The sequence below is a fragment of the Columba livia genome, chromosome 9 (genome assembly GCF_036013475.1).
Source record: "Columba livia isolate bColLiv1 breed racing homer chromosome 9, bColLiv1.pat.W.v2, whole genome shotgun sequence".
Lineage (NCBI taxonomy): Eukaryota > Metazoa > Chordata > Aves > Columbiformes > Columbidae > Columba > Columba livia.
In genome coordinates, this window is record NC_088610.1 from 22,707,028 (window position 1) to 22,725,934 (window position 18,907).

At 43.0% G+C, this 18,907-nt stretch overlaps 2 protein-coding genes across 3 annotated transcripts in view; one reads left to right on the forward strand and one right to left on the reverse strand.

Annotated features, from left to right (window-relative positions):
* Positions 1 to 18,907, reverse strand: part of NGEF (neuronal guanine nucleotide exchange factor) — a 50,416-nt gene that overhangs the window by 30,792 nt on the left and 717 nt on the right. Inside the window, exons 2-4 of one of the 2 annotated variants that reach the window (XM_065073165.1) lie at positions 11,614 to 11,673; positions 8,337 to 8,708; positions 4,786 to 4,903 (exon numbers count right to left, since the gene is read on the reverse strand). In XM_065073165.1, coding sequence (XP_064929237.1) covers positions 4,786 to 4,903; positions 8,337 to 8,604 — 386 coding nt within the window. In that variant the 5' untranslated portion in view covers positions 8,605 to 8,708; positions 11,614 to 11,673. Of the gene's footprint in view, positions 1 to 4,785; positions 4,904 to 6,186; positions 6,782 to 8,336; positions 8,709 to 11,613; positions 11,674 to 18,907 lie in introns of those variants that run through there. The other variant, XM_065073166.1, reaches the window with a different exon arrangement.
* Positions 1 to 18,907, forward strand: part of NEU2 (neuraminidase 2) — a 37,894-nt gene that overhangs the window by 5,210 nt on the left and 13,777 nt on the right. The window contains exons 3-4 of the mRNA XM_065073198.1: positions 648 to 806; positions 16,632 to 16,702. The gene's annotated coding sequence lies outside the window, so the exon portion shown is untranslated. The remainder of the gene's footprint in view (positions 1 to 647; positions 807 to 16,631; positions 16,703 to 18,907) is intronic.

Consider the following 18,907-nt stretch of genomic DNA (forward strand, 5'->3'; position numbering starts at 1 on the left):
GAGGTAAGTGGAACTCCTCATCCCTAATATTTTTAGATCATAAAGGCCAAGAGTACATCTGTTCTCCTGACTCTCCTTAAGCTTTCATCAAAGTACCTTAATTATATCTGTTGTGGCTGACAGCCTTACCGATAACTGAAAATGTTCAGAACTTCCTATAGGAGAACCTTCCCTTTAGGTGCTTCCAGCCTTTTGATGTTTATAATCATCAGGGTTACATCTTTACTTAGTGACTGTCTGCTATAAACTGGTTATATTTTTTATATATTAAAAAAAAAAAAAAAGCTTTAACAATTTCTTAGGCTTAGGACAATATTATTTGATCCATATTAAAAGGAAACAGAAAACCTGTTGTTGTCCTTTGAGAAGCTTTGGCGTCTGTTGAAATATGAGTTGAAATTTGGGGTTTGCAAGTCTTTGCTGCACTTGTGACAATCTATAGAAATTATAGACCCTTTTGCACTCTATGCAGTACAGACAAACTTTATACTTAGATTTCAGCATCTAAAACCCCTGAGCTGCTGCCCATGGAGAGAACGTGTGCCCAGCCCAGGGCTGAGAGAAACATTTCTGATATTGCAGCTGTAAAAACTGCCTGGTCCAGTTCTAGGCACAGTGAATAAAAGACATTTTTGCTGTATCCTCAGTGATCCTTGTTCTGGCTCCAGGCAGCATGATTAGAAGACTGCTCAACTGAAAAACAAGAGGGAGCAAGACTTGAGCACGGAGAGGGAGGGATCGTTTTCTGGACCAAGAGACTGCTATGAAGAGAGGAACTTACCCATAGCAGGGTGCTTCAGGAAATGGTGAGTTGGAAAAGGCTGTAAAATATAGCACTGGAGTGAGGAGGAGGGATGGGATGTGGAGCCAAAGGGTGAAGAGCCTGGGGAACGGCGGGACATTGAGATAGGAGCCACAGGAGGGAAGTGAGAGGAATAATGTTTCTGGGAAAGAGCAGGCTGAGGAAATCACGTGGGGATTTACAAGCTGAAGCTGGTAGAAAGGGAGTGAAACAGAGATTGGTTGAGGACCCAAGGGCCGGGTCCAGATGAAGCAGATCAGACTGGGAGAGCTGGAGAGCAAAGCCTGGACCTTGCTGGGTAGTGAAACTGTGACTGGGCTGAAAAACCTGAGAAGCAGAGACTGGGTGGGATAGGTGGGCAGATTTGGATCCCCATTGGCTGCATGCTGGAAGGATACTTAATAAGAATTGTATATGTTATTGCTACTATTCTGTATGATCCTGTGAAATATGAGATATGGCAGTAATACATTTTTATACCTACAGTGCCTATTTTTACTGAAAATTTATTAGTTTTTAAAAATTCTTCTCCCTGCAAATTATGTTGCTTTTAGACTTCTAAAAATTCAGATTGTACAGAAAGAGGGGTAGGAAAAAAAAACTATTAATCTCTAAAAGAGAAAAAAAATGGTGTAGTGTGACAAAATACAAAGGTTTGGTCAACATGTGTTTGCACCAGCTACTCCTGACTTCACCATGTGCAAATTGAAGCATCACTGGCAGCATGGAGAAGAGGTAACTATAAGAAATTGATTTCTTAAGTAGAAACAGCTCGAGCATGGTATAGGGCCCCTTGCAACGCAGGTCTTGGCCCCTCTGGAGGTTCCCCCGCTTTTCTGTTTAATTCTGGCTATAAAAGCAGTGCCCTCTGCTGCCCAGGACAAATAGTGCTGTGCTATGAGAACCCGACCCAAATTCACACTCCTTCAGAATGCTACACTATTTCACATGCATAATGTTTCTAAAACACGTGTTTGCACGAATTCTAACAAATTAAATTCCCTCTTGCTCCTGAAGGTGACTGTTTGTATTCACTGTTGTAGTGCTTCTACTCTTTGAGCTTAGATAAAACGCAATCAAATGATTTTTAGATTATTCTCATTTCTCTGAATTGGGAGTTTCATAACCAGCCTGAAGAAATAGTGTGCTCTGTGCTGGTAGACCAATGACCTCGTAGTGAGCTTTGCAACATGAAATTTCACAGAGAGTTTCTCCTCCACTGTATCTAGTGGCCCACAATAAAGGCATATGGTTTTTAGAATCTGACTCGGTGGGAAATGGTAGGTAAATAATACAGTCAAGCTGCTAAAACGTCTGTATTGTATTAGAAATTAAGAGAAATCAACATCCTATTAGCTGGTAAGAAAGTGTAGACACTGATTAGTGAATCTCCTTTCTAGGGTTTGAAATGACTAATTTTCTGGCCTCTGTGGGAGCTGCTTTCAGCTGAGGCTGACAGCTGTGGATGGGCACCCTGGGTAGATATTCCTCTGTGATGGCTTTTTATGATCTCAATCTGCATAACTGCTGCTACTCTGGAGCTGGAAGGACTGATCACAGTGGGAAAGAGCAGCTTTTGTTGAGCACAGTTCCTTCCAGGTCTTTGGCTCTGGTTACTCTGAAAACCAGAAGTTGTGCTAGAAGCTCAGCACTGAAATGTTCAGAGCAAGTCAGCTAGGTTGTTGGGAAGCAGCTCGTCACATGAAGGGTTTGGGTCTTTGTACAATGCAGAAGAGTGGGAGGGAACACTGGGATGTTGTGGAGAACTCTGGAGTGCTTTGGGGGATCTGGGGATCGATTGGAGAAAGGTCATGGGAAATAAATAATTTGAGAATAGTTAGGCATAAAAGTACTCTTAAGAGGTACCTTATGGAGGTTGTATGGCAGATTTTGGAACGCCAACAATAATGTTTGAGGTCATCTTGTTTTCAGACATCAGTGTTCTGGGATCAATGAACTACTCTGCTGTTCTCAGAGCTTTGAATGACACAGATTCAAGTCACTCATGGGTTTGAAGGAGCCTATGGTACTTTTCCTTAATCAGAGCATTAGAGAATATATCCCACCTGAATAAAATTCAGATAATTATTCCTTTTCCTCAGCTATTTATTATGATCTGTAGTTGTGTTTTGTCCTCTTTGAAGAACACATCTACGTCAGGTTACCTCATGCAGGAGAAGGGATTGTGCCTGCCCAGCCCTTGCATTTATATAGTTGCTGTAGGACGCTGTAGAACCGGAAGAGATGCAGCACCTCTCCCACCTGCCCTCAGTACTGTGTGATTCACTCCTGAGAACCTCACGGACCTTCCCAGTGCTGCTCAGAGGTGCCTGTACAGTCCTTTCTGCAGAACCGCTGGCTTCTGCTTTCAGAAGAACTCCTAGCTGACAGGTACCAGTTTCATTGTTTTAGGGAGAGACAAGATGCATTTATTGAGACCATTTTAGATGTCTTATCTGCACAATGGCCTGTTTTCCCAATAGAAGGGATTATCCCAATAGTGATTACTGCAAATAATGGCAATATCCTTAGGCTCCTGAAGGCTTTTCACAATGCATACTTCTGGTGGTTCTCTTATAAATCACAACTGATCTTTTGGCGAAGGGAGGAAGAGTGCATGGGCTTAGTTTGAGCTGGAACTCTGGTCTTCTTTTCTGCCAAATTTCTCAGTTGCAAGAAATTATGCCCCTCAGCAGCACTGCCTGCTTTTAGCAGACACATGACTGAGAACCTGTGCTGACCTGTCAAGCTCTGTGCACAGCAGCATCTTTGATAAAACTGACTCCCAGTACAGGCTCATTGTTTCCAGCTCCAGGGAGAATCAGAATTTGCTCGTTTCAGAACTGCCTAAGTGGTGGTGTCAGGATGTCAGCGACTGACAGCGATGATTATGCCGCAAGGAAAGGAAGACAGATGGGTTTGACATTGCAGCAGATTCTAGCTGTCTAGTTTCATATGCTCAATTTAGTGCCAAAGGGCAATGAATTTTAGCCAGGGCAATTAGCTTATTTAAATGCAACTTGACAGTTTGGCTAAACTTTTTTTACTGGAGTCCCCTCTGTCAGGAAAAGTGCTTGGCGAGGTACTGTGCCTTACACCGGCACAGCTGGGCTCGGTAATTAGGACCACACAGTGCAGCATAATGCATGGACCTTTAGAAGGCAAGAATTTAGCACTTTCAGCATGATCTTCTACAGTACAAGCAGGGACTATCTCTTAGTTATACACACACAAGATGAGGAGATGGAGAGGGTGTTTGGGAGAATACCTCACTCATATATTAGAAAATGTAAGGATAGGTAACTGCTCCTCTCCCTGCCTGGCTGCCAAGGCACGAGAGCAAGGGCAAAGGTAAATTTATGGGATGTATGTAAATGTATGGGCTATGGGATCAGGGCCTTTTGCTGGATCTAGGTTGTTGAAGGTTTTAAGCAAAAGGGCTACCTCACTGAAAGCCTCTGTTGCCTATCAGTTCTTCAAAGTAAACAGCAAGCAGAAAGAATACTTTCGAAAACATCTTTGTATCTACTTCCTCAGCTCTAAAATCCCATTTTCCATGTCAGGTTGTATAACAGGCTTCAGGAGAGCCCTCTGGGAAGGCTGAGGATGGGACCACCTTTATATTGGGATGCTCCTTACGGAAATGCCCGCAGGCTCTCCTTACTCTCTCCAGAAGCTGCTTAAGGCAGTCTGCCGCTTTGCTTACACCACTGACAGATCCTACATCCCATTCCCCTTTTTTCTGTCTTCCCCTTTGTCATCTTGTTCCCTCCCCACCTTCTCCTTCGCTGTCTTCTTCAAACTCATACTGATGTGACCCTTTATACCATGGTGCTACTATGTATATATCATTAAGAGTGAAACCAGCACTACAAGTCAGGGTGACAAGGCATGGATCAGTAGTTATAGCTTAGTCCAGCTGTCCTTCCCAAAACAAACATTCTCGCTGTGACACCGCTCTGCCTGTATTGTCCAGCACTTACCTTTGCATCCATAGTTCCTCTAATGTTGCCTTATCATCAGAGCTTACTGGAGATGGTGATCCCTTCTGAGATATAACGTTCAGAGGCTCTTTGATGGGCTCATTGTTTTTGAGTGAACCTGCGGTATAAGAGGAAGCCAAGAAGGTGTTAAAAGAGTAGTTTTCTTAAGGGTCATCTTTGCTTTTACTGTAGGTAGTGGTTTGCTTACACCAAAGGGAACAGGAAGACCACAGACACAAAGACACCTACATTTTAGCTTGGATTTTCAAACAAGATTGAAGTGTCATCAGCTTGCACAGTGCAAGATTGTACAGATTTGTCACAGCTGCAAATGCAATAGAGAAAAGGTGAAGGTAGATACACATTATCAGTCCTTATGTATGCGAGTAGCACTCTCACCACTGGAAATTTGGTTCCAACATCAGTGGTTTTCAGTGCAATTCTTTAAGCAGAAAAGGTTTAGCTGTGCCTGCCTGTGCATGGAAATATTTGGTTTTCCAAGTCAGGGTTTCATTACTGCTCTGCTTTCAGGCACACAGTAGATGTTCAGTTTGCTGCATAAATCAAGGCTAGATTTGGGTGAGACAGGAGCTTTACTTTTAATTGCTTCTCCAATTTCCCTCAGATGAACCTCTGATCCTTTTACAGGCAGCCCAAGTTGTATTAAGTCCATGGCTTATTACTGCAGTACTTGGCAGGAGAGGATGCATCTCACTTTTCAAATGAAACCTCCTGTTGTTTGAGGCCTGTTGATAAATGGCCTTGTTGTTTTTTATTAGAAATATTTTGGTCTAAGTCATAATTTTGTTTGCATTTCAAACTGGTGACAGCACAGGCAGGTCAATGCTCTGACTGAAACTGGTTTCTGATCCACCCTTTTAATCAATGCTACAGATTTTCAGAGGGAAAGGGTGAAATCCAGCCTTTGAAAACTCCCTAAAACAGTGCCAAAGGCTTATGAAACGCTAGCTTGAGTTATTGTCTTTGCTTTTTGAATAGTTTAAACATTTTATCCTTCTGTCAGAGGAGATTGCTTAAAAAAAAACCAAACTATTTTTTCCAGTTAAAGGAAAGCATCTATTATGTTTTACAGCTCCTAGGCCATAAGCCAAAGCTAGGCTGATGCAAAGGGTGCCTATATAAAAACCTTTCTCTCTGCTGGATTTACATTCTTGTACATTATTTTTCTCATTCTAATTTCTCGAGTCTTTATTTTTCCTGTTTTGTACTTACTTTGTATTTTCCCCTCTATCTTTCCCTCTCTTCCTTTCTTTTTTCCTTCCCTTCTCCTCCCCCCAGTCATTCCCTAAGCAAAATGAGAACAGGTTAACATTTGAGCTTGAGTCAGACTCTTGATAGCTACTGTTCAAATGGGTTTGAAGTCAAGATAAAAGAGCTCACCCATCCCTGGCTCCCATGCACGTCAGCAAGTGCTGTCAGAAGAAGGTTCTGCTACAAATGAGGCTGGTGTAGAAGCACCCGCTGTCCAGTTTCGGGGGGAGGGGACGGAATCAGTAGAGTAGAGGGAGAGGGTAGAAGAGCTGCTTACACAATCTTAGCTGAATTTAAAAGCTGTAGCTCTGAGCTGGACTTGCTATGGACATGCCGGAGAAAGAGCTATTGCTCCTAGCCCAGGTCCTGCTGTGCGGACTGGAGATAAGAAATGCTGTTCCCAGCGTGTCCTGCTGAACGATTGCAGATATGGAAGAAAAAGCCCTGTTTGGAACAGATCCTGTTTCAGCAGTGGTGACACAGAGAAGGGGGTGTGGGAGGGAAGCGCAGGTCAGCTTCTGTGGATGCTCTAACAAGCTACTAAGAGAGAAGCCCTTCTTTTAGCTTGTCCTTCCTCAATGACAGGGGCTAGATAGGAGGAATGTCCTCCTGTGCCGTTGTCCTGATGCCACGACGCTGCAGATGTATGAAGAAGGTGCGTCCTTCTGTGCTGGTCCTGCTGCAGTGGCAGGAGCAGGTAAGAGGGGAGAGGGCCTCCTCAGCAGCGGTCTGGACGTGGTGATGCTCGGGGAGCAGAAGAAAGCAAGTCTCTGCTGTGCTTGCTCTGCAGCAGTGCTCTGGGAAGGTGGTGAGAGAACAGCTCTGCTCTGGCAGGGTGGAGAGCAGCTCTGCTCTGGCATAGGCGACGCTCGGTTTATCCACAAACCTCACTGACAACAGTAGCAGAATATTAAACAGGAGCCCTTTGCTCTGCTGCTGTCTGCTTGGAAACTTGGAGAAGGGAGGGAACGTTCCTTCTGTCCATGCCACAGGGCTGAATGGGCCTTTATATTGCTAAAATAGCGTGTCTCCCTTGGTGAGGCAGGCAGGACACACTTATTTGCTTGGGGACTTTTGCCAGACCTCCTTTATTTTAGGGTGGAGGATGTCTGTTCTTTGTTTTCTTAGAGAACTTGGTCTGCTTTCAGGAGCCAAAGCAATGTGCTTTACTACTGCATAACAAAGCAATAGCTTTCAGTGGCTTGCACAGCACTCAAACATCAGGAGCAGTGTTGCATTATTTTGAGTCATGCAGCTAGCCAAAGTTCAGAGTTCAGTGCATTGTTTCTATTAGATTATAATCTGAATATAGGATAAATATCTTCACTATGATTTCTTTTAGTTATATTCAGTAATAAAATACAGTTCCTCTCAACTCCTGGGAGATCAAGTAAAGGACATTTTCTGTGTTCGGAGTTCCAGGTCTCTCTCATTTAACGTTTAGATTAGAACCACTTCCACTTTTCCCTTGCAGCCCTGTTTCCAGTGCTTCTGAGTGTGTTGTGATAGTTCCTTTCCTGGCTCACTCTTCGGCTTCTCATCTCTTTCTCATTGCTGTCACAGGCAGCTGCTCAGATGAGGTGCCAGCTCAGTGAAAGTTTGGCCTTGCAGTCATGCTACTGTTCATGCTCAGAGAAAGCCAACTCCTTCCATTTCTACTGAAGCCAGGCCTGAGTGCCTCTATGTTCTGGATGGTGTTCCCGTTATTTCAGCCTCCGAGTTTAAAGGGAGCTTAGGTTTTCTTGCAGCTGTATTCAATGTAAGGTGGCAGCAACTGCATTTTCAGAGGAGTCTTGGTCCTCTCTTGTAATGGTTCACTGCAGTTTCCACAGGCTTGGTCCCTACACATACTGCTCTATTTTTGCTGACTGTTCCCTCTATACACTGCTCAGCTTGCCATACAGTTACTTGTATAGATCTCACTACTTTTGAATATGTTCTTTCTGTATGCTGAAAAGTTCCTATTTCTTGACAGCTTCATGTCTTTGTTTAAATTACTTTTCTCATAGAAAGCAGAGGGCTGGTAGATCAGAGTCCCCCTTTTGTTTAGATTCTCCACCATGAAGCATGTTTAAACATCTAACCATTTTGCATTTCCAGGCTGAGCAAAGCAGGATGACGCCCCTCTGCCAGCTGTGCCGTAGGGCAGGGGTGTTCAGTAGTGTGCTGACTGCTGAGCCGCTTTCTACCTTCCCTGTCCCTTTTCTAATCTCATCAACTCCTATAGTTCCTAATCTCACTGGAGAAGGAAGCATCATGTTGTTTGGGTCAGTACTCACCTGTAGCACACCTTGTGTGCATTGCCTCTCTTGAAGGTTTTCTTTTCCCTCTGCTCGGCAGCCTCATGGACCGGTAGTACTTGGAATTTCTTTGAATGGCAATGTAATGTGTGTGCGAGTCTGTCTCGTGTGCCACCAGGTTTGCACCTTCTGACTCTTCTTCACCTTCAGAGACTGAACTGGACTCTCTCAGTACCTGCTGAGAAACGTCCTGCTGGAGACCACCAGTGGAGAGCCCACCAGCGGCTTCTCTCCTGAGCCCATCCATGGCTTCCAAATCTTGTCTCTATGGCAACTGAGAGGATGGATCAGCAGCAGAGCAGCAGGAGACAGGTAGTCTCCACAACTCCATCAGCTTTTTCTGAATTAGAGCTGGAGACAGACAAACAAAACATCACAAAATAGGAAAAGAGAGGACTAAGTTCTGGTTAGTCCAGAGGCCACATTGTGTTATGTGTTTAGAATAATGGGGGGCTTTCCAGGGTTTTTTGTCTGAGATCATCACCTTACAACCCTTATTTAACATCCCAAATATTGCTTTGATGTGCTTGTGGTTGTCCTGCCACGACACACTGTAATGCCACATGTTACTGGAAAAATGACCATATTTGCTCCGCTGATGACCCCACTGCCTTTTGTTACTTGTGAGCAGTAGATTACTAGTTGATTTGGAGTGGAAACTGGTAATGGCTGCGTCCTTGTTTTTAAGGGTGAAATTGTTATAGAACAGAAAGTAAAAGCTGGAGAGAGAGCTCTTTTAATCTGTCTATTATCTGTGTACTTCTCCTTGTAATAGAATAATTAATGCCTTTTACAGGGCTGGGTGCCTTCTAACACTTATTAACAACACTCCTGCGGTGCAGATAAATGAAGAAAAATCCATAACTGTCGAGAAGTGAAGGTAAAAGAGACAAGATTATGGAGCAGCACAAAGTGCAGAGACTTGGCTTTGTTTCCTAGCGTTGCCCTCGAGCGCCAGTGTACCCCCTCGGTGACATGGGGACATCAGCACAGGGCTCCTGCTGCACTGTGTGTCAGTGCATGGGCTATACCAGTTCAGCCAAGCATTTTTAGGAGGCAAACCACTACAAGAGTAAAATAGCAGTTGATCCTTCAGCTTTTGCAAGGCTGGGTAAAATATGAACTGATTAGTTAAGCATTCACTGCTGGCTTTGTCTTGTTCAATTTTTAGAGCTGTCAAAGCCTTTCTAAGTACATAATGCGATTTTGTGGCTGATGGGGCTAACATGAATAATAGTAGAATGAGATGCTGTATAGGAAATGTGACTATAGAATTGACAATTCACTGAAAGGCATAAAATAGTGCTGTGGATTAGTCATTAAATGTTGCTTTGAGAAGTTACACTTATCACTGAGTTTGTTACATTACAGTATATCCTCTTTGCAAGATACTCTAGGAGGTAAGCATCTCAGTTTTGTTCTGAGTCTTCTGCAATCACTGTGGACCTGTGTGTGGCACAAGCCTTTTCCTTGCTCACCACCAGGGTCACTCCACCTGACCCTGGAACATCAGGGGCATTTGGGACATCACTGTGAATCCTCTGCTTTCCAAAGATTTCTGAAGCCTCTATGTTTTATCCTTATAAAGGAAGGATCACTACCTGAAATCACTACCTGTGCTGAGTCTGAGTTGTTCTGCTTCCGGGCTCTACAGTCTGTTTTCTCCTTTCATTACCTGCACCACCACATGCAGCTCATAGCTGCTAAATTTGGATCCCGACTTCAATTCTGCCAAGACTTTTGGACTGTCTGGAACGGGTGGTTGCTCTGGGACTGTTTCCAGTGTTACTGGAAGTGTATGAAGGACCCGTTTGTTGGTTGTGGTGTTAGGTTTGGTTTGTAAATTGCTCTGAGGTGTAGAGATTCACTAAGCCTGTTTCTGTTTCTGTAGCTTGGTGGAACAGCGAAATAAAAACAGCTGCTGTTGGAGATGGCTTGAGAAGAAAGAAGAGGCTATTTCTTTTCCTGCACCTTTCTTACTGTCCCAAGACTAAAACCCCAAAGGCTTGATCCTTGCAACTGTGATGGAAGCATTTCTGTTAACTGGACCACAACTAATATTACACCTATAATCCTTCCGAGCCCTAAACTCTAACAGTCACTTATTTTTTATTTATTCTCTTCTAGAAACTGTTTTATGCCTTGCCACTTGAGGAGATTAACCTGCAGCAATCTCTTCTATATCAAAGTTCCTGTGTGCTTCAAGTGACTACCCCTTGTCCTTGTTGATGCCACTCGGACAGGAGCAGAGACCTGTCTCTCTTTTGTGGCCTTTGCAACACCAACATAGTTTACAATGCTTAGCAAATTGCTGCTAGTGTTTTCTTCAAAAATGAGGTAAAGTTTTCACAGGAGCTACTCATCAGTGATTTCAAAACTATGTGAATTTCCAAATAAATCATTAGGCAAATAGATGTGTGAGCGTGTGTGTGGGGGAGTGGATGCATGCGTAGAGAAGATTGTTTCCGCCTTTCGCTTACCTGGTGAATATGAAAGTACATGGATGTCACTGTTGGGCTTTTACAAAGATATTTGGTAGAGATGGAGCTTTCTGCATGGCTTAATGAAACTCCCTCAGCTGGGCTGCACAAAGATGTAACTATGTGTTGAGGAAGCACTATCGAACCAGTGTGGTTATCTTTGCCAGATATGCTTTTTTTGATCCATCAGAGGAATGAAGGGTGTCCACACTGAAGAGCTAGATTGCTGTCAGGCTGCCAAACAGTACCTAACAAACCAGATGTTTGACGAGAAGCGAATATAGCAGTGGATGGGTTTTCTAGGAGAGGCAGGGGTGAGGGAGCTCTTGTTTATTGTGGTGGCTACAATATAGATTTTTAAAATTTCTTCAATGAAGATTTCAAGAACAGAATATATTTTTGAAGGCAATGCTTCTGATTCAAAAATTAATACTCTAAGATATTATTGAGAAACCATTTATCGATATGTCAATCAAATAGCATTGGCTTTTGCAATTACTTTAAGTGTATTAAAAACTAGGGATGAGTTTAAAAGTATACATTGAAATTTAGTATGACATTATTCTGGTAGCAGTCAAGCTATTCAGTGACAGAGAATGAATGATTCAAGCAGGTGTGGACCATAACTATCCCTGTCTGAGTGTTTGCAGTAAATATTTGAAGAAGGTATTCACCTCTTATAGTCACAGGTGGGTGTAACATCAGGAGTAATTCATCCCAAGTATATTCACATACCGTCCTGGGATCACATTTCTTGCTGCAGCGTCACCACCTACCTGAAAGTGCTTTGCTGGCAAACATATTTCCCTGTAGTTCAAGAACTCCAAAGTAGCAGTCTGTAGGGAAAAAGAGAAAGATAACAACAGTAAAACCAGTAAGTGATGCACATACAGCAACATTAGAGATATGCATTTTGACTCACACATAATTCAACCTCCAGAAATTTGACTGTAGAGAAATTTTACTTGCCAATGTGAAAAAATGCCATAGATTTGCTGCTGCACAAGAGCAGCTGAACTTGAGGACATTAGCTAAAATGCTAATAAAGATTGTAAAAAGGACGGAGGTTCCTAGAGCAGTGTAGACCTGGACAGGTGGATGTGTGTGGGAAAGAGGGACTGCTGCTGCTTTTGGGAGGGTGGGACTGGATGTGTTTAAAGGCATCATCTGGCTGCGGATGCTGACAATGAGCTGCTGGTCCCTACTGAAAAAGAGAATGGGCTCCTAAGGGATTCAGAGGGTGTTGCGTGTCAAACAAGCAGCTCCTTTTAATCAGTTAGATCTAATAGAATATAAGAATGTTTTTAGTATCAGAAGCTGCAGCCTGAAAACTGAAATTGCAGCTGTGTAGACCTGCAGGTATTTCAGATGGGTTTAATCTGGCCAGAGTTTGATCCGGGAGCCTGAGGCAGGAGGTTCATTCCAGCGCTGGTGGATCATCTCTCCCTTTTTGCTCATCTTGTGACATGCCAGGCGGGCGCAGCTGCAGAAGCTGTGGAGGAGGCAGACCGTGTGGTCTGTCACTGGTGGGCACTGGTGCAAAGAGCTGCGGGGGGCTGGCAGCCCCAGGAAGTTGGGCTGGCTGCGCCAGCTGCTGCTGAAACACAAGGGGTGCAACCTTATCTGCTGAGAATAGCCACCTTCCTTGCCAAACCTACTGCTCCACACACCCAGACTCAGCTCAGCAGCACTTTTCCAGGGCTGCTGCCCCTGGAGATTTGCCACCCTGGGTAATGGGCTATTCTGTTGTGTCTGGTGCTGGCCCTGAGCTGACAGCCTCTGTCTCTGGGAGGATTTCTTCTACACACTCCCTTCCACTGCCACAAGGAAATAATTTGTGAGGGAGTTTTCTGGCTCCCTGCGCTCAGCCTTTCTCAGAATATAAGGGGTGCAGTAGGGTGAGACTGGTGGCTCTGCTTGCTGGTGGTTCCAGTGCTTCATCAACTCCCCTTGAAAAATGGGAAGTGTGCTGTCTGGCTGAAAAGTGCTAAGTACTGTAGTAAGAAATTATAAACATAATGCTTAATGATTTTGAAATGAAAAATGCTCAATTTGCCAATGTTATACAATCATAGAATCACAGAATAGTTTGGGTTGGGAGTGACCTTCGAAGGTCATCTAGTCCAATCCCTCTGCAATGAGCAGGGACATCTTCAACAATGTTGTTGCCTAGTCTGGAAGGGTAATGAACATTGCTTCATTAAAGTTAGAGACAGGCTGAAATCTCTAGCTGCACAATGCAGGGGTGTTTTGAAGCAGGAAATAACAGGTATGAATACAACCTGAGTGTATGGTTGTTCTGTATAGGGACACACAGTCACAGCAGATTAATTGCTCTTGTCTGACTGTACAACATATCCCCACCAACACCAGGGAGAAGATAACAATATTGATGTGTCTGAGTGGCACACAAAATGTGTCAGGATTGTGGCAGGCAGGTGCTTTCAACATGGAGGGCAATGAACCCCTACAATGAATTCTCTGGTGCTGTGTTAGTTTTGCCATCACCTTAAATCCAGCCATGACTGAATGCTCCTTTACATTATGTGTAGCTCAATGGAAAGTTTGGGGTCTCCATGCAGAAATTACTTACTGCTTTGAGTGTAGGGTTTTAATGCTGTAGAAAGGCAGAAGGTCACATAATCTTTTATTTCTTTTCATGTATTGAAGCTGCTGCATGTATAAGCCCTTTTAATGACTCATCTGGAAGGTTTTGCACACTGAATATAGGGATGCACCTTTGATGTATACTTGATGAATCAGGTGGAACTCTTTTAGACAAGATTTTGTCTTCAAGCCTTCATAGTTAACATGGCTCCTTTAATATTTCCTCTTTAAATATAATCTGGATGTACATGCAAATGCTGACTTTGCTGCATCTTATCAGTTTCTTTCTAAAATGCTTTAATTATTTTGAGAGTCTTGTGCAAAGTGACAACAAACCTCTGCCTCCCACTGCTATCAGTCCCCCAATACATCCCTGCTCATATCTTAGGCATAGATTTTTTTTTCCCCTTCTTCGTCGTTTTTAAGTGGAGTGGAATGTCATCTCTAAAATGTTTCACAGTGCATCATAATGAGGCAAAAACAGCTCTGCAGGGATGGGGCACAGTCCAAAATCCAGCAGCAGGCCTTACTCATCAGCCGCCGTTGCTGCTCACGTGGGTGCCGATCCCTGAAGGAGTGCCATGTGGGTGGGCCCCACTGCCGGCGCCGGGGCTCCGCACGGGCTCAGGTCTGCGCTTGCATCGGGAGATATTTCTGTCTGAGTCAGGGGAATAGTAACACCCACAGACTCAGCCCTGGGCTCCGGCAGATATAGCTCTCAACAGATGTAGCTATGAATTCATTTAGCCTCATCAGTGGTTTAAGCTAATGCACAGATTTAAGCTGGTGCACGTGAGGCACTCTTCTGTCCTGTTGAGCCCATCCTGTTACAGAGGGCTTAAATTCCAGCAGAAGATTCTAGGCATGGCAACACCTTCACCTGAAGCCACCAGGGCCCTGAGCTGCCTGACTATACATACATTTATATTTTCATTGTCACTGGTTGGGATAACCCTCCTTGGACCTGTTATCAGTTCTGGTCCTTTCTTTTAGATGGTGGCAAGAGACAGTTAAGCACATGTCCCTGTCCAAAGTAAACGGACATAATATGTCACAATGGAATTTGAACTATTTAGGTGCAAGGCCAAGGTATTATTTGATTAAGGCACAGGGGTGGAGAAACCGGGAGGAGCATAAGAACAGACCAACCAGAAAGTGAGACATGGACCAAAGAGGTTCACAGCAGAAGCCAGAGAAAAGTAGACAATATGTTTGGGGCTGGCTGAAATATTAGAAAATTGTTTGACCCCACATGTTTCCAGGAAACAAACACTTCGTACTTATTTTGTAAACAAGTTTTAGTTCTGTCACGTGTCCTAACAGAATCAAACCGCAACTGCTCTGATTTTGAGATAGTCTTTCAGGTGAGACAGGTAACGGAATGATGTTATTTCTATGATTTAGTGATGGTACCTTTTTTATAGCAAGCAAAACCAAGAGAGAATTATGCAGGTTTTTACATGCTTATGATAATAAAACCTTTATGTCTTGCACATATGTTACAGAGAAGCTGTTTTAGAAACACTTCAGAGACTAAAAATAAATACATTGGATTCATTTAATACAGCCTCCAAAGCCACGTGCTTTAGACACCATGAGACCAAGTGAACTGGGCTTGGAGAGAGAAACAGCTAAAAATTACCCAAACAGCCTAGCTAGATATAAAATGTTTCCAGAATTAAGTCTGTCATTGTGGGACCTTCTATGGGTAAAGGTAAGCACATGTGTAAATATAAACACAAAATGAGTGTATCCTATAAATTGTTACTTACATATAACAGAAATGGATACATGCCTTCACAGAGTTCCCTCTGCATGAAACATGGAGTATTTATAGCAGCTACTTTGTTTTAATTAACAAATAAATATCAGTACATAGTGAATAACACTAAATAACTGTATATTTTTCTGCTGCCAGGATGATTTATCTTTTTGACTATTTACAGATTCTTTACAAGTCAAAAATAATGATTTAAAATATGTGCTTTCTTGTATACCAGTAATGATTTTCATCTCTGCTCATGGATGTACTTGTTCAATCCATGTATCTCCAAGTGGTCCAGCCCTATCGCATTGCCTTCCATGCTTCATCCCCTGGGTCTTGCATAGTAGATGTAGCTATGGGATATAGCTAAGATGTTACAGAATTCTCTCTCTGGAGCTATTCTACATATGTACACATATATATGCATATATAAACACACACTGTCCAGCTGTGTAGGGGGAGTCAACCTAATTTTTAAAGCATACAGAAGAGCAGAAGCACAAATCTACAAGCCCTTCTGAGTTTCATTATAAGCTCTTAAAAACTTATTAAACAAAAAGCTGACCTTATTTTTGTTCCTTTCCTTCAATTAGTGCACATGCAATGGTGAAAGATTTTTAGAGAATCTCGAGAAGTAAAAGGTATAAAACTCATCCTTTTCCTCTGACATAGTTGACATATGTCTATATACTAACAAGACCTCCTGCCTCTAAAGGAAGCCCCCTTTACTTTTTCCTGCTGATTATGAAATGTCATTACCCCTGATGCTATCCCATTCCTTATTTCTGCTTAGAAGATACTAGTGAAATTGTTGCTAAGCAGCTGCGGTCTAAACCTCATGAGGTTTTCCAAGCTTATCCCTGGAAGGTGAGTGATTAATTCAAAAACGAAATGACTGCATCTCCTTGACTGCGGAGAGTACTTGGCTATCAACTCCAAATTAGGTGCAAATCACAGGACATAGCCCTAAAGCATAAGATACCAAAGTAGTACGCAAGCATGCAGGAAGGCCCCCAGCAGCCTGCCTGATGATCTCCCCTGTTATACAGGGTTGCACATGAGAGTTGTGAGTCCTTGTTCCTTTTTGTTTGTTCTCTTCTGTTTGGACCATGTGAAGCCTTCTAGCCATGGAAAGAATATGCACCATAAAGCTTACACTTAAAAAATTAAAGGACTCTGATATAGAAAGTTTAATCTGTGATGAAATGGTTTAGTCAAGAGCATGATAGGAGAAATAATGTCCTGGGCACAATGCCTTGCTGAAAGCAGAGAGATTTAGTAATGCCAGGATACTTAGAAGAGGTTAGCAGATGTCTTGGCTCAAGCTTTTCAAGACAGACAGACCTGCCCAGTGTCCCTGGGGCAGACAACACCTGCACTGCTCTTGGAGAAAAACATAATGATATCCACTTCTATTTCTAGATTTGCTGGTTGCGTATGAGACGTTTGTTATGGAAGAAATTAGTGTGGCTGGTTATTTGAACTGCAAAGAGGTAAGAACTCAAAGGGTTTTTCATTTGAAAGCTTCCACACAGAAGCAGGGAAAGAAGAGGGCTGATTTTGTTCAACAAGGAATAGGAGACCTCTCAGTTTTTCCTCCCTCAGTGGTTATTGGGTGGAGGGTCCAAGGAGTGCCCGTTTGGTGAATCTGCTTGCAAATTCATAGCTTCAAGGGAGCCAGGAGTCAATAAGACATCAGAATCCTGTTAGACTGGTTTCTACTGGTTTGAAATGCCAGGTGGGTTTGGAGTGCTACCTTGTCAACTGCATCAAGCTAAATTCAGCTGATTTCAAACCTGACATAATCTGATACTATTCTTATAGCCTGTTATACTGACTGCACGTGTCTTTAGTAACTCAGGAAAAATACTTGACAGACAACTCTGGAAGCTCTTCAGCAAACAGCATCAGTCATGCAAACTTACCCTCCAGAAGAGCTCTTTTTAGCCCTGGGAGAGGACCCTGGCATGCAAGGGGAGATCGCAGGATGGCTGTTCCCAGTGCAGAGCAGTCTCTCTGTCCTGGGACTGAGGCACTAGCTCTGGGCTTAGGCAATTGTATCCAGAAGCCCCTCACAACTTGCCACCAGTTTGCCCACTACAGCCAGGCAGCATTGCACTGTAGAAACACAGGCACACTCGCAGCACTCTCTGGCTGCATGTGCATCCACAGGAACTCTATCGTTTTGTCAAATAAGTGACATGGTCTCCTCAACCATAGCTCACTTTACCCACGTGCTGTGAAAAAGCGTGAACCTTTCCCTTTCAGACCTTTCTTTCGAACCCTTCTCTGTCACCCTCCTCTTCACTCCAATGGAAAGAGCAAGGCTGGGATGCAGGTAGTGAATCTCACAGCTGTGGCACTGAATCGGGTTCTGCGAGAGCAGATTTCATTTCTCAGCTTTACTCTAGTTCCCTGGGCAATCTTGAGCACGTCAGGGATTTTCCTGGGTCGTAGCTCCCCATCTCTAGACTGAGAGTGGTATACACTATCATTTGTGAATATTCCCATATTCCTCCCATAGCCTTTTTTCTTCTGAGTTACTTGAGCAGGAACTCAGTGTTAAGTACAATAGCATAACTTGAGCCTGATAGGTTCAAAAGAGCTCTGGACAGTAGTGTAATTAAAGAAAAAATGAACCAGTTTGAGTATTCTCTCTTTTTTCATTATTTTTCATTTGATGTTTCATACATTTCTGACCTCAAGTGAAAAGCGGGCATTTTGTCTAGATTTCTAGTTGCTCAGTGTGTCCCTGTTGCTCTTCCTAATTTTTATTTGAGCTGGCTGCAGTTTCTCCTAAGAAGGGGTCATTATTTCAGGAATTGCTCCCTTTTGGACCAGTGGAGTCCAGGTTTTGTGGACTGAGTGACCTGCTAGACCTGTTTTTTCATAGACACCTGTTTCAAAGACAATTTTTGCTAGGAAAGAAAAGGCAGGGAGGAGATGAGATTTCTAGATTGTTTTGATTTTACTGAGTCTTGTCAGCTTTTCTTATTTTAGATCTAATGAGGCTGCTTCCATGGGGTACTGCTTGGAAACATGAAATACTGCCTTCAGGCAGTATTGTGGTAAAAATGATGATATAACACCCTATAGAAATAATCAAACAAGCTACTTGCAAAAAGAGAATTTGAGTAAAAACCCCAGGCATTGGCCACATACTCAGTGACAGATAATGGTAATTATATAGTTAAAGCATTTTACATTGTCTTGCAAATGTCCTCTCCAAATTATGGCAGTGCGGGACAATGGGTGTTTTGTCTCTGGGTCCTTCTTTTCTGATAATTACTGTGGCATTTCACACATACTCCTATATTTACAGTTGGTCTTAAAGTGGATTGGATTTACCAGTCCCAATTTGTGCCTGGAGAAAATCAGACCTGAATAAAATTTCTGTCCATCCCTTAAAATGAATGTCAGCCAATTAGTCCTTTTTTTTTTTTTTGCAAGTTCAGCGAAATGTTTTTAAATCTTTTTGTTATTTCAGTGCAATCTCTTATTTTCAACCAGACCTGAAAGTGGCAGCTCGACAGTAACGGTTGAATCCATCATTACTTTAATATCTCAAGAGCTAGTTTGTTCTTATGAGATTTGAGTTGCTGTTTACTTTGTGCATTTAAAAATACACCAATTTGCTGGGGTGAAGTTCACAGCTATACTGGATACACAGCAACTGGTCTCCTGAGAGAAAGGAAAGA